At 38.9% G+C, this 15282-nt stretch overlaps 1 protein-coding gene across 4 annotated transcripts in view; it reads right to left on the bottom strand.

Moving 5' to 3' along the window:
• The window catches only part of AKAP9 (A-kinase anchoring protein 9), a 156983-nt gene extending 142191 nt beyond the window's left edge, over positions 1-14792 (bottom strand). For 2 of the 4 annotated variants that reach the window (XM_035020530.1, XM_035020529.1), the window contains exon 1: positions 14543-14792. In XM_035020530.1, coding sequence (XP_034876421.1) covers positions 14543-14590 — 48 coding nt within the window. In that variant the 5' untranslated portion in view covers positions 14591-14792. The remainder of the gene's footprint in view (positions 1-14542) is intronic. The other 2 variants (XM_035020531.1, XM_035020532.1) reach the window with 1 other exon arrangement.
• Positions 14793-15282: the final 490 nt, after the last annotated feature.

Below are 15282 nucleotides of genomic sequence, written 5' to 3'. Positions count from 1 at the left end.
ATTAAAATACTATTTTAGGCTCATGTTACTGATTATATGAAGTTAACTTATTTCAGAACAAATAACTAGATAGCAAGCTTCAGGAGGAAAGGGGTTTTTAATCAGAATCAAAGCCTACATAATACTCTAAGTCTAGAAGAGTGCCTGCACATAGGTTCTCAATGAATATTTGTTGAATAAAAAAAGATAATTTTTTTTTTAAGATTTTATTTATCTGAGAGAGAGAGAATGAGAGACAGAGAGCATGACAGGGAGGAGGGTCAGAGGGAGAAGCAGACTCCCTGCCGAGCAGGGAGCCCGATGCGGGACTCAATCCCAGGACTCCAGGATCATGACCTGAGCCAAAGGCAGTCGCTTAACCAACTGAGCCACCCAGGCGCCCTGATAATTTATTTTTTATAAAAAGAGGCACCACCAAACAATAATTCTAGGTATTACTCCTCAGAATTTCAGAACATCTGCATAGTTTCTTTTTAAAAAAATGGGGTGCCTGTCTGGCTCAGTCAGAAGAGCATGTGACTCTTGATCATGGGGTTGTGAGTTCGAGCCCCACACTGGGTGTAGAGATTATTTAAAATAAATAATTTTTCTTAAAAGATGACACATCAGTTCTATGGTTACATTATTGCATAACCATACAATGTAACTGTCAAAAATAATGTTTTCAAAAAAAACTTAATGTGAGAAAATGCTTTCAACATAAAGTCTGGGGAAAAGAAGCCAAAATTGCACAGAGTATGATTCAAGTTAAGTTTAAAAATATACACAGAAACAAAGAATCAACAAACTAATAGTGATTATTTGTGGGTTGAGACTATGAGTGATTGTTTTCTTCTCTGAAAAATCTTCACTGCCTCCTTCCCCTCAGATCTGTAAAGAATATTCTGTAAAGAATATTCGCTAATAAAAATTATCATGGACTTATAAGTTAATATCACCATTTTTTTAAAGGACATAATACACATCTACCACAAATCTCATTCCAAAAAGCAGAGAGAAGGCAGAGCCCCAGGAATATGCTGTCCTGGGACCTCGCCACTTTCATCAGCCTCTCCAGACACGGTTACCAAACCTCATAAGCATAACTGCCAACACTGACAGGTCATTACATCTTCACTGTTCACATGCCATCTACCTGTTTCATTTCACTGTCACCTCAGTTATTAACAAGGAACAGTGAGAATAATGGCACTCTGCCCCAATCTTATCTAGTCTCTCCATATTATGAAGCTTAATCTCCTTAAAAATAAATAAAAGCAGTGTACATCTCTTATAAAGAAGAATCCTTAAACCAAGATATAGCTGTAACAAATACTATCTCTCTCAGCAACATAAATATATGCCAGTTTATCACTTGAGGTTTCATTCACAAGCCACAGGTTATAAACTATTATTCCTTCTGATACATGTATCTTCCTTTTGCAGGAATTCTCAATTTAATAATGGAAGAACTGCTACAGCTGGTCAGTTCAAAGGCCCATCCTGTCAGGTATCCAGTGTCCATCAACAGCTCTAAAGGACATCTGTCAGAGATCATTTATGTGATGTAATGAGGTATATAATAAACACACAAATACCAGTTTGTTTTTCGCTTCATTTCCTCTTCCTATCTCATTCCCTCACACAGTCACTACTCCCCAAGAACTGATAGACCTTGCGATCACAATCTCTGCACAAATCTAAGCCCTTGGCACGTGCTGTGCATCAGAAGATGGACAAAAGCTAACACAGCAGCAATGTTTGTAACAACAAAAAAACTGGAAACAACCCAAATGCTCACTGGTACTGGGGCAAATTCCAATAATGGAATACTATGCAGGAGTGAACACTCTTTACATAACATTGAACATAAAGCAAATCACTAAAGACCGCTTGCAACATGATACCATTAAGTTCAAAAACAGGAAAACCAACAAACTGCTTATGTATATATATGTGATACAGAAAAGCAAAGCAATGATAAATAAAATTCAGAACTGTAGCTACCTGAGGTGTCAAGTGGCTGGGATTAGATTTTCAAATGTATTTGAATTGCTTATTTCTTAAGCTGGGTAGTAAGTATAAAGGTAGGTTTTTTTTGTTTTTTTTTTTTTTATCATTTACCCTACCTATACATTTTTTAAGTAGGTTCCACACTGGGTGTGGGGCTTGAACTCATGACCCTGAGATCAAGACTTGAGCTGAGACCAAGAATTAACTGAGCCACCCAGGCATCCCTTACCTATACATTTTATATTTATCCTCTTGTAAGTGAAACATAATTAATTTAGGTATTTCTAAAGTATGCAGAACTTTCTTCTGAGGAAATTAGCCAGTGCTCCTACCATCCATGACACCCGGGTCTCTCCTGCTGCTCTAGTTTGAGAAAAGAGGTGAGTCAATTGGGCGCCTGGGTGGCTCAGTTGGTTGGGCGACTGCCTTCGGCTCGGGTCATGATCCTGGAGTCCCGGGATCGAGTCCTGCATCGGGCTCCCTGCTCGGCGGGGAGTCTGCTTCTCCCTCTGACCCTCCCCCCTCTCATGTCCTCTCTCCTCTCATCCTCTCTCTCAAATAAATAAATAAAATCTTAAAAAAAAAAAAAAAGTGAGTCAATTCAATTCTTCTAGAATTAGGGAACAAGGAGGCAAGAAAGATGTCCAGAAAGACAACAGAGGGGAGATGCATCTTACATGCACGATACAATAATCATATAAATCTATAAATATCCCTAAAATCAACCATAAAGTACAATTTACATGATAAACCTACTAGTCATGTTGCAGACTCAAATACTTTTCTCTGCTGTTTTCCTGCTGACATATATCATCCCTACTTCTTCAGCTGCACACAAAGGAAAGTAGCTGGCATATGACAGTTCATGATATACAATCACTCAGTGTTGCAGAATCACACATAGTGATGATGTTACTGGATCAGTAACTCTACTACATATTGAGGATCTTTCAAAAAATAATGAGTCTTGGGGTGCCTGGGTAGCTCAGTTGGTTAAGTGTCCAACTCTTGGTTTTGACTCAGGCTGTGATCTCATGGTTCGTGAGTCTGAGCCCCACGTCGGGCTCTGTGCTCAGCATGCAGTCTGCTTGAACATTCTCTCCCTATGCCCCTACCCCCCACCAAATGAATAAATCTTTAAAAAAAATAGTGAGTCCAGGGGCGCCTGGGTGGCTCAGTCGGTTGGGCGTCTGACTCTTGATTTCAGCTCAGGTCGTGATTTCAGGGTTGTCGGCTCCCTCTCCCCCACCCCCACCCCTGCACTCACTCACTCTCTCTAAAAAACAAAACAAAAAGTAAGTCCTGGCTCCACCTCAGATATTCTGATTTCGGGATGAAGTGTGACCTAGGATTCAAAATTGTTTGAAGCTTCCCAAGTGCTTCTGTTGTGCTGCAGTTTGGGAACCGCTAGCCTAGATGCTTATTCTATGAATAGACAGGCTTCCACTACTTAAATAAATTTTCTCTCCTCCTTCTTTTCTTAAAGTGTATATAGTGAGAAACAACTTCATTAAATAGAACAGATGTGGGGACTCATAATTTCTGGTCATGTGTAAACTGATGTACACGCAAAGGAAGCTGATCTACAACAAGAGGAGTATCAGATATTGTGAAAGATAACAGATGATGTAGAGAACAGCACTGATTCCAAATGCCTTTTCAGTTTCCCATGAGGCCCAACTATATTTCATTTACCTTCCTTTGAAATCTATCTTTATAATAACCCTCTATCTTCTTTCCTTCACTTAAATAATACTAGGCTTTTGAAAATAAAAAAGCCCAGGCTGCCTGGGCTCAGGTCACCATCCCAGGGTCGTGGGATCAAGCCCCATGTTGCCCATCCCCCCCACACACACACACTCAGGAGGGAGTCTGCTAGAGATTCTCTCTCCCTTTCTGTCTCCCTCTGCCTCTCCCCCTGCTCACATACTCTCTCAAATAAATAAATCTTAAAAAAATAAAAGAAAAAAGCCTTACTTGAATTTGGCTATTTGATTTACATTTAGCTGTATTAATCAAATCAATATTTTATAATCTTTTAAAAAATGGTTTAACTGCTTCATCTATATAGCAATAACAGAACTGCCACCGGGTGGCAGCATACCTACTTGACCATGGGATATATTCTTTGGAAAGGAATAACCTCTTCAAAGGTTAAACATATCAAATATATATTCTTTTAACAGTTTTCTGCTACTTTTAGGATAAAATCCATACTATTTTAAAGAGTACATATGGCTTCTCATTATCTGATCCCAGACTATTTCTCCAATCTAGTTTTCTGCTATGTAGCTTGATCCCCTATGCTCCAGCATGAAAAGGATAATGATGATGGTTAATACTTCTTGAACACTTTTCATAGTCTGACAATATTCTAAGTGCTTTATAAGTATTAGCTGAATTCTCATAATAACCCCAAGGCAGGTACTATTATTATTCTCATCTTCCAGATGGGGAGCAGGGGCACAGAGAGGTTAAGTAACTTGCCTCAAGTCACAAAGCTAAAAATGGCAGAGCCATGATTTGATTCCAGATGGTCTCGTCTAGTCTAAGCTCATTACCACTACAATTATACTGCTTTTCACAACAACAACTTTGAAAAATTAGGTAGCATACACCACCTTTTCCTGATTCCCATTCATTCCCTAAACTGGAATCTACATTTCCCTTTCTGACCAATGGCTGCTAAAGCTAATGGTCACTTTTCAAGTCTCCATCACACTTGATTTCTCATTTTTGACTAGTGGTACTCCTCCTTACTTGAAACTCTGTCTTCCCTCAGTTTCACAGACATCATTGTCTTCTAGCTTTGTGAACAGTTTATGTTTCAGTGTTCTTTGCAGATACTTCTTCACCTGCCTTTTAAACATGGGTGCTTCTACAAAAGCAAACAAACACAGGTGCTTCTACAGGATTCAACTCTCAAGTCTGCATTAGTCTTCTTCCTGACTAAACTTCTCACTTCCAGAGTGTTGCTAGTATCTTTAAACCAAATATTTATCTCTAGCATGGGCTTCTGTCTTCAGCTCCAGACACATTCAATTTTACACTGGACCATTCCTCTAGGATGTCCTATAAGGACCTCCAACTCAACATATCCAAAACAAAACTCATTTTCATCTTACTCAAATATTTGTTTCCCTCCAAATATGCCCACATTTCCTATCTCAGATATCCATTTCATTCAAACTCTTCTCTTCCCCCAAATACGTTCATCTTCCTTATCTCAGAGACTAGCACCTACCTCCTTACAGTTGCTCAAGTCAGAAAACTAGAGTCAACTCTTGCCTTAGCCTGTTTGGGCTGCTATAATAAAATATTATAGACTTAGTAGTATATAAAGAAATTTATTTCTCACAGTTCTGGAAGCTAAAGTCTAAGATTAGGGGCCAGAAGATTTAGGATCCGGCGAGAGCCCACTTTCTAGTTCATAGGTGGTCATCTCTTTGCTGTAACCTCACATGATGGAAGAGGCAAGAAATATTTTTTGGAAGGGAACTAATCACATTCATGAGGGCTCCGCCCTCACGATCTAATTACCTCCCAAAGGCCCCACCTCCTAATACTATGACGTTGGAGGTTAGGATCTCAACATACGAATTTTGGGGAAACACAAACATTCAGACCATAGCATCTTCCTTACCCTTTACAACCAATTACCAAGGCCTCTCAAACCTACCTCCTAAACACTGATCAAAGATCTAAGAGCCTATGTAGGATTGAAGTTAAGAACACAATCTCTTTGGTCAGACAACTAGGTTTAAATCATTGCCCTGCCACTATGACATGCAAATCACTTAACCTCTCCAGTTTTCCCACCTATAAAACAGGGATAGCAACAGTATCCACAGCTCTTAGAACAGTTATAAGGATTAAATGAGGTAATAAATAAAACCCTTAGCATAATGCCTAGCATTAGAAAGTGCTCCAGAACTGGTAGCTACTATTACTATCGAATTCATATTCTTTCTTCCACCGTCAAACTTCCCACTGCCCATGTGAGCGATAAGGTAGGAACAGAAGTGTGGATAAATCAAGAAATATTTAGAAGGTAAAATTAGCAGAATGTGGTAACTGGCTGGATCTGAAAGGTTAAGGAGAGTGTCAGGGAAACCAAATAGAAGGTGAGGTAAAGTGGGCCTGGTTTCACTGGGTAGTGAATGGTGTTAGAATGAGAAGAAAAAGGCTAAGTATGAGACAGATTTTGAATTTTAAAAAACAAACAAACGAATGGGATTGGGTTACAAGCTTGCAGGACCTAGGAAAATAGTCGCACAATACTTCAAAGGATTTTAGTTTTCAACTGAGATGCCTTCTGAATAGGTATAAACTACTACGCCTCTGAAATATGATTGCACATGAGATAGAAAAGAACTCTAGAACATTAAAAAAGTTTAAATCCAAATCCTAAAGGAAAAAAGACTACATATAGACTCTTCTGTCTTAAGATTAAAACCCTGAGGCCTACTGGGGCACCTGGGTGGCTCAACTGGTTAAGTGTCTGCCTGTCTGCCTTTGGCCCAGATCATGATCCCAGAGTCCTCTGACTGGATGGAGCCCTGCAGGGGGCTCCCTGCTCAGCTGGGAGCCTGCTTCTCCCTCTCCCTCTACCCCTCCCCTGCCACTCATGTTCTCTCCAGCTTGCTCTGCTCGTTCTCGCTAATAAATACATACATAAATAAATAAAAACATGAGGCCTATTAAAATTACCTACATTGGATTTTACCCTTTGAATTTTAAAATATATACTCTTCTCAACTAATATATATATATCTCCATCCCAAATTATCTTTTCTTCTCAAACTCTATTATAAAAATTGCTATTGGTTGAAGTGGAAAAATGAGAGTTCCCTTATTACAGGGAAGTCACTGAGTAAAAATGATCAGACATGTATTTTCATTACAAAAGGAATTTATGCAAACCAAAATTTAAATACTAACTTGATAAATGTAAAAGATTTTACATAAAAATATTTCCAATATTTTTAAGTTGTCTATGAATAGAAAATAGTTTCTATAACTTTTAGCCAAAACCCATTATTTCATATATAAACTTCCAGCAGATACTTGCTAATGCAGTTTTTAAACAGTTTCTATTACCTTTCCCTTTAGAGTATGTACCTATTTGACTTAAGAAATCAACATATACATAACAGTCAACAGACCATAAATGGTGTGGTAATTAACTGGGATCATTGCCCTAAGTACATCGCAATTCCCTGTATCACCCTCATATACTTTCATACGTTAAATTTGATTTTTGATAGAGAACAAGTATTTTTAGTTATAATTGGTCCCTAACCCTATCTATCTTCCCTGGGGAAACAATAAGACAACATCAACTTGAGTAAAAGTGAAACTCCTGAGGAATAAATACAGCTTAATCACAGAGCCCATAATAAATGATTCTTAGTGAATAAGGAATTTTGTAGTGTGTTCAGTATCAAGAGAAGAAAAAAAAGGGGAGAGCAAGAAAGTGATTTTACACCCTGTTTTTCAGAGAACTGTAAACCAGAGAACCTATTCAATCAATACAATTTACAAATTCGAATCTTTATAGATTAGGATTTTGAATAGTAAAGTTTAGTGTAGTTTTTACAAGTCAAAATAATATCTTTGGGGGCTTTAAGAAATGATCCCTTAAAAGTCAAAACAAAAATATGTTATACTAGTGAAATACTGTGTTCACATATGAAAATGACAGGCCTTTTTGTTACTGAACAAGACTAGGTTATTTTGTTACCACAGTGAAAATGGTTTGGTAATGTCCAAGCCAAAAATCCAACAGGTGTCCCTTTGACCAACTGCATGCTCTTGTAAAACAGCTGGTCATGGAATGAAATGACTCAATGGCCCACAGAGAACTCAAACTTCTGTATCATGCTCTAATCAATTCACCTAGAACCTATTATTCAAAGCAAGAGTTTAAATTTTGGAAGAGCCTAGAAGTCTTTTAAAAAAAAAAAGCAAATGGAAGATAATCCTACTGAGATGTATGGTTCTCTCTGTCTACCCCTCTCTCCTATCTGCCTGAGCACATGTATTCTCACTCTCTCCTTGCATATAGAAAAAATACATACAATAGCTAATATTATATAGCAATTGGCAACAACCCAATTAAAAAATGAGCAAAGGACTTAAATAGACATTTCTCTGAAAATAGACAAATGGCCAGAAAGTATATGAAAAGATGCTCAACATCCTCAGTCATTAGGGAATCACAAATCAAAACACAAGGAGATACCACTTTCCACCCACTAGAACAGCTATAATAAAAAAACAGAAAACAATAAGTGTTGGTGAGTATATGGAGAAACTGGAACTGAAACCTTCATACACTGCTGGTGGACATGTAAAATGTTACAGATGCTGTGGAAATCCAGTTTGGCAGTTCCTCAAAAAACACATGATCCAGCAATTCCAAGAGAAATGAAAACAGGTACTCAGATACTTACATGTGAACGTTCACAGTAGCGCTATTCATAATAGCCAAATAGCGGAAACAACTCAAATGCCCATCAAGTGCAGTAAATGTTACATACGATGGAATATTATTCAGCCATAAAAGGGAATGAAGTATGGATGCATGGATGAAAAGAGCCAGACAGTAAGGATCAAATATTATAGGATTCCATTTGTAATAAATATCTGGAATAGGTACACTCATAGAAACAGAAAGCAGACGTGGTAGCTGGGGACTGGGGGAAGGAGGGAATGAAGACTATCTGCTTAATATATAGGTTTTATTCTGGGATGATAAAAATGTTTTGGAACTAAATGGAATCAGTGGTTGCGAAATGTGTATTTACTAAATGTTACTGAATTGTTCATTTTTAGATGATTAATTTTTGTTAGGTGAATTTCATCTCAATTTTAAAAATCATAGCTTCTTTGTATCTCGCACCAGAACTTAAGTTCTCAATCACTATCTCATTTGTTCTCCAAAACACCTCTTGAGATTCATGTCCTGCAACAGGATTATGCCCATAGACAATAAAGCACAGAATTTGTGATAATTTATATAAATGCTTGCTAAGTAAAAGTCCATAGTTGCAGCTGTAGGCGTTCAAAAATGTCAGCTGAATAAGCAAATAAATGTTTCCAAAGTCCTAGTGTCTTTTCTAGTATGCCAAATAGCTGTATTACAAATTCTCACACATATATACCCCAGATGCAAAACAACCTCTATAAATAAACTTTTTAAAATTTTGAAGTTTTGGGGCGCCTCGGTGGCTCAGTCGTTAAGCGTCTGCCTTCGGCTCAGGTCATAGTCCCAGGGTCCTGGGATCGAGCCCCGCATCAGGGTTCCTGCTCAGCGGGAAGCCTGCTTCTCCCTCTCCCACTCCCCCTGCTTGTGTTCCCTCTCTCCCACTCCCCCTGCTTGTGTTCCCTCTCTCGCTGTGTCTCTGTCAAATAAATAAATAAAATTAAAATTTTTTTGAAGTTTTTCCAAATTAAAGTTTTAAAGAGATGCTAACCAATGAAATACGATGACTAATTTCAACTTTAGTGGAATCATAAAAAAATTTAAATAATGTTCCTTATCATTTAATGTTTAACAATTTACCATGAGAAAATTTTCTAGTTCCATATTAGAAATTTACTTACATTTCAATAATTAGTAGCCTATAATAGGTATTTTACAGTCATAGTTTATCTCTTCCTACAAACCTTATATATAAAGGTAAGAGGTATTTTTGTTTAAAAATAATTCCTGCCCAATCTTGTCATATTCTAGCCACTTGGATATATCCTATCTTTTTCACTTCCTCTCTTCCATGTGCTCATTCAACTTTCACTTTCACTGATGGGACACCACAGACCTCTTTGGTAAGTCTCTCTTCATTAGATCTTACCACTCTTTCACCCACTTCCTGCCACTTCTTGGATTTGCTTTAGAAACCTTTCTTCACTATTCACTTTAAAAAGACTATTCTGCCCATACTTTTCTCCATATTATCCCTCTTAAGGCTCATAATCTAAAAAACATGTCTTGTTTTGTTTTTCAACAAAGCCTGAAGGTCATGAATTAATTTTTAAGTCACAATGCACAACGGTTAGAATAAATGATGATGGAAAAAAATGACGATAAAGGTATCAAACTGCTGTATCCACTCTGAAGCTAAGTAAGCTATGACACATAAGGAATAAAAAACTACAAGGTTTTTGGGGTGCCGGGCTGGCTCAGTGGCAGAGCATGCAACTCTTGATCCTGAGGTTGTGAGTTCAAGCCCCACGTAGACCTTACTCAAAACAAAACAAAAACACACACACACACACACAAACAACTAGAAAGTTTTAAAGAAACAAGAATGAAGAGCAACTTTCTTAGTGGTGGTGTAGTGTATCTGAAATACGCAAAGAACAATTATGCACCATAAGTAACTTTGTCTATCAGAGTATAAACAGTAATTGAAAAGTCCAGCTATCAATAACCTAATACACAGCTTGCATAGAGTCCTGTCCTTTTTTGCATACAACTGGCACTGCTTTTCAAACTGAAAATGCTCATTAAACAAATAAAAATCATATAATTACTAATTAACTGAATGCAATAGGCAAAATTTTTAATGATTATTCAACAAATAATGCCAAATATATACAATGCTGAATAGCTGGTACAAAACTTTGGTTTTACTGAATTCTGCTACATGAATAGAATGTTAAGTATACCCAATGTGAATTTATAGTAGTAACATTAATTAATACTAAATACCCAACTGTCCTCTAATTTTGTTCACTAATATTACAATACTTCCTTTATATAACAGTGTAAATAATTTCACTTGGAGAAAAATGAAGTCATTTAAAAGTAGTTTAACACAAAGACAGCCTATGTAGTGCCATCCCCATCAGCACCTTGTAAATGGGATTAGCCCAGCTCTGAAAATATTTACTTAATAATGCAGTAATGTCTCACATCTCCATGGGTCAGGCTTCTTGCTATATTAACACTGAGGAAGTAGCTGAGGACTCAACAGCAACCAAAAAACCAACAAGTAGAAAAACTGAACTATCATAAAGCCCACTCACTGGCCTCCACTGGCTCTGATTTTTATAAACCATTCTATCAAACTCACTGAGTTTTGTAGTCACAGCAAATCTCAAACAGCAAATTAGGGAAAGAGGCAGATGAGATGGAGCAAGGCAAGACAAGTATGACCATGGCATTGAGAACAGACAAAAAGGAAAAAAGAATTACAAAACGGAAAAGAAGTCTATGCAAGTCTAATAATACAGGCTCTCCCAACTATGTAATATAAGCAACACTGGAATTAAGAATTAGTTGCAGAACTATACCAAAGTGAGGGCCTTTAGGAAACCTACCTTTTCTGTGCCTCATTTTTTTATTCTCTATAATAACCATACAGTAGGATGAGTTCTTCATCCTGCTGTATTTGATAAGCTTTTACTGTATTTAAAAATGATTTTTAAGCATTTTTTTACTGATCCTAAAAGAAATATTATAGAGAATTTGGAGAATACTAAAGTGTAAAGAAAATTAAAATTGCCAATAACCCAGCACCCAGAGATAGCCATCATTTACATCTTAGTGCATTTTTTCCAGGTGTCTTCATATATATGTACATATACTTTATATGATAACATTTTTATTAACCTGACATTATTTGTGGACATTTTCCCAACTCAAAAAGTCTTTATAGCACTATCTTAATGGCTACATATACCAGAATTTATTCTATCATTGCAGATTTTGGTTGCTATTTTATAAAGCATACTGTACTGCAAACAAGCCATAAAAAATAATCATTTATAAAATCTAGATACAGAAAGGAAATTTTTCAATGATCAGCTTACCAAACACCACGAAAAAAATTAAAAAGTTATGGTTCATAAAATCAGATTATCAAATACAATATTTAAGTTCAATGAACAAATAAGACATTCAGAAAGCCAAGTTTCTAAATAAGTTTTACAAATTATCAGTTTAGGGGCGCCTGGGTGGCTCAGTCGTTAAGCATCTGCCTTCAGCTCAGGTCATGATCCCAGGGTCCTGGGATCGAGCCCCACATCGGGCTCCCTGCTCTGCGGGAAGCCTGCTTCTCCCTCTCCCACTCCCCCTGCTTGCGTTCCGGCTCTTGCTGTCTCTCTCTGTGAAATAAATAAATTAATAAATCTAAAAAAAAAAAAGAAATGATCAGTTTAAGTGATTTCTGATGCCAGCAATAACAGACTTTCAATTAAGAGAATTCTGGATTACTGCTATTAAATTACAATATTCTAGTAAAGTAGTACCTACAAACGACTATAGTCATTCTGCTCATTCATTCATTAAGCAAGTATTTTATATGGTAGGCACCATGATTGGCTGCCTTAACATCAAGAGCCTTCTTTGTAGTCTCAAAAACAAGGTAGCAGTATTTAATGCACTTTTACAAATGAAAAAAATTCACCCCAAATCCTACTGTACCTCCTCTCTCATTGTACTTACTACCCAGTGTCTAGTCTCTCCCACTAAACTGTGAGCAACTTGAGAAAAGAGACTGACACCACCTCTGAATTTCCAACTTTTGGTATAAAACAGTTCAACAAAGGTTTGCTGAATGACTTTACAAATTTTTTAAGTCTTAATCTAAAAGCACACAAGTTTAAACAAATGGAATAATGTATACACTAATTTTAATGATGCAATTTTCATTCTATTTCTCATATTCATATTGGTCTTCATAATCTTAGTGACTGCATAATATTCCATTGCACTTACATGATACGGTTTAGAAAATAATTATTCTAATATTCTCTTTGAGTGTTGTTTCCAGTGTTTTTAGATTGTACAGCTAATGTTCCAGCAAACATATCTTGCCTTATAAATCTGACAGATTTATTTCTGACTAGAAAAATTGGGCTCAACTCTAGAAAACGATAATCTTCTACAATAAAAGTGAATATCAAAAGAAAAAAATTTTCACCCCAAAGGCAGAGTTTTGAAGGACAGACAAAAACACACATACACACAAAGAAAATAGAATTTTTTTTTGGCCAAGTCAATTTAAATAAATCCTCTGATATGATATGTATCATCCAAAGTAAAGAATATTTTGTAGGACTGCTTCATGCATTATCTTTAGGAAACATACTTCTGGGGACAGGCAATACAAACTCTGAATTAAGAAACAAAATGTCTAACTAGAAGATCAATGGTTTCCAAAGGAGGCACACACTTTACCTCCACCTTCTTGGATTCAGAGCTTGCTCAGACCCTCAGGTTACAGAAATATAATCAACTTTGGGCTTCTGAAGAGGTCTTGCTTCCCCTTTTCCACCATTTACAGATTTTAAAGTAATAATCTACCAGGTAATATAAAAGCACTCAAGCTTTGATCTTAGATAGAAGGGACTTATGGGAAAGCCAACTGTACTTCAGAAATATGAAGCTAGTTTATATGCATACTCATCTAAGAAACTTGTGTTGAGCATCTACTGTGGCATCTCTACAGTATGGCCCTTCAATGATTACTGAAATCATGGAGCCCGCCTCCTTTGTTTTATTTGGAGGGAGCAAAGGAGAGGAAGAAAGAAAAACAGTTAACTATATTATAATTTAATCGTGGTCCAAGTATGATTGCTAACAATTATCTCTAATAAGGCAGAATATAATCTATAAAAGGTAACGTCGTCATAACGGAGGAAGGGGGCCTTTGAGACCAGCTAGAAGATATGCTCGAATATGTAATTTTTAAAAGAAGTACGCTATTTAATTTATACCTTGTCTATATCAAATTTTTCACGAAGCCCAGTGAGTAATACCTGCTTATAGTCTTGTACTGTTTGCTTTACAGTTTTTCTTTCACGCAGGCATAAAATAGGGACTCTCTGAGACATATATAACAATTCAATTATTTGAAGCAGGAATTCCATAGATGGCTTAGAATACGGTACCTTTCGTCCCCCGCCGTTCCATTCACAGACTGCACTAACATTCCACACAATACAAAAGCGCATGCCATGACAAAGACCTCCAAACACAAACATATAAAGCTATGCTTCTAAAACGCCCCTAAGGCGAACTTCACAGCTGGCACTTGTGGCACACTCAAGCCACCGCTAAGGCAGCTGTCACAGGCCAATCACACACACAACAGTGCCAGCGTGCCACCAGAGAAAGCTAAGCTGATGATCGGCGTACAAATCCCCCACCAAATAAAGAAAAGCCCTAAATCCCCACCCTGAAAAGCACAATGCCTGCACTACCCAGGAAACTCCCTAAAACAGCGAAAGGCTGGAGATTTAGAACCAATAAATACCAGCTTATAGCTATACGGTAAAGGAAGGGTTTTATTTGAGCATTCACAAGAAAGAAGCCACACCACCCAATCATCACGGAAGTATCATCTGCTAGGTAGTAACACCACCAGGCTTTTTCAATTGGAAAAAGGAGAGTAGAGGGCAAGGGGAAAATTCAGGTCCTGCAGCCCCTCCCTCCCGGGCAGGGAACCGAGCTCCTGCGATCTCCGTTTGCCAGGCCCTCTCCCACCCCTTTCCAGCCACCACCTCCCACCGCGGGCCCAACAGCCTCCGGCTCTCTTACCTTCGCTTTGCCGGCCTCCAGTTTCTTCTGTCTCTCCTCGTCCTCCATGGCCTCTGAAGGGAAAGCTGGGGGAAGACAGGGAGAGGGTCGGGGGTAAAAAGGAAAGGTCGATTCCGATAGAGGTGGGACCGCAAGATCCGCCGCCTAAGGAGCAGGGCCGGGCCTGGCGCTCCCCCCCGCCCGGCGTGGAACCAGTCTCCGCGCTCACTGGCTGACCGTCCTCAGCCGCACGGGCAACGCCGTCACCGCCGCCGCCATCTTCGTCTCCACGTAAACACACGGCAAGGCGGGAGCGGGGGGGGGCACGTCGGTCCGCGCAGACGCCGCGAGCCCCGCCGCCCCGGGCAGGTGCGCTCGCGGCCCCGCCCCGCGCGCCGCCCCGCCCCCGCTGGGCCCGCGCGCCTCTGCCCGGGCTACCCCGGCCTGGACCCTGCCTCGGACCCCGGCTCCCGCAGGCGAGAAGCCCACGAGGGTGAGCGCCCTTCCTCGGGGACGAACGCTCCCCAGGTGGTGGCGTGGCTGAGGAGCTCGGAAAGAGGGGGTGTGCCAGGGGTGCCGGCAGGATTCCGCCCACCGTGCAAGGGACTCAGTGGTCGCTTTTAAAACATTGAGATTTTTCAAGTTACAAAAATAATATATTCCTAACGGCGAAGTTGGTGACTGATGAAAAGCCCAAAGGAAAAGACCCACCGGACGTTAGTTTTTCAACCCAGATCGACTCCTCCAGTCGAAGAACTGGG

This window comes from Mirounga leonina, unplaced genomic scaffold (assembly GCF_011800145.1).
Source record: "Mirounga leonina isolate KUSES-001 unplaced genomic scaffold, KU_Mleo_1.0 Mir_174, whole genome shotgun sequence".
NCBI lineage: Eukaryota > Metazoa > Chordata > Mammalia > Carnivora > Phocidae > Mirounga > Mirounga leonina.
The sequence above is the reverse complement of the archived record's forward strand: the minus strand, read 5'-3'. Positions and strand labels throughout refer to the sequence as shown.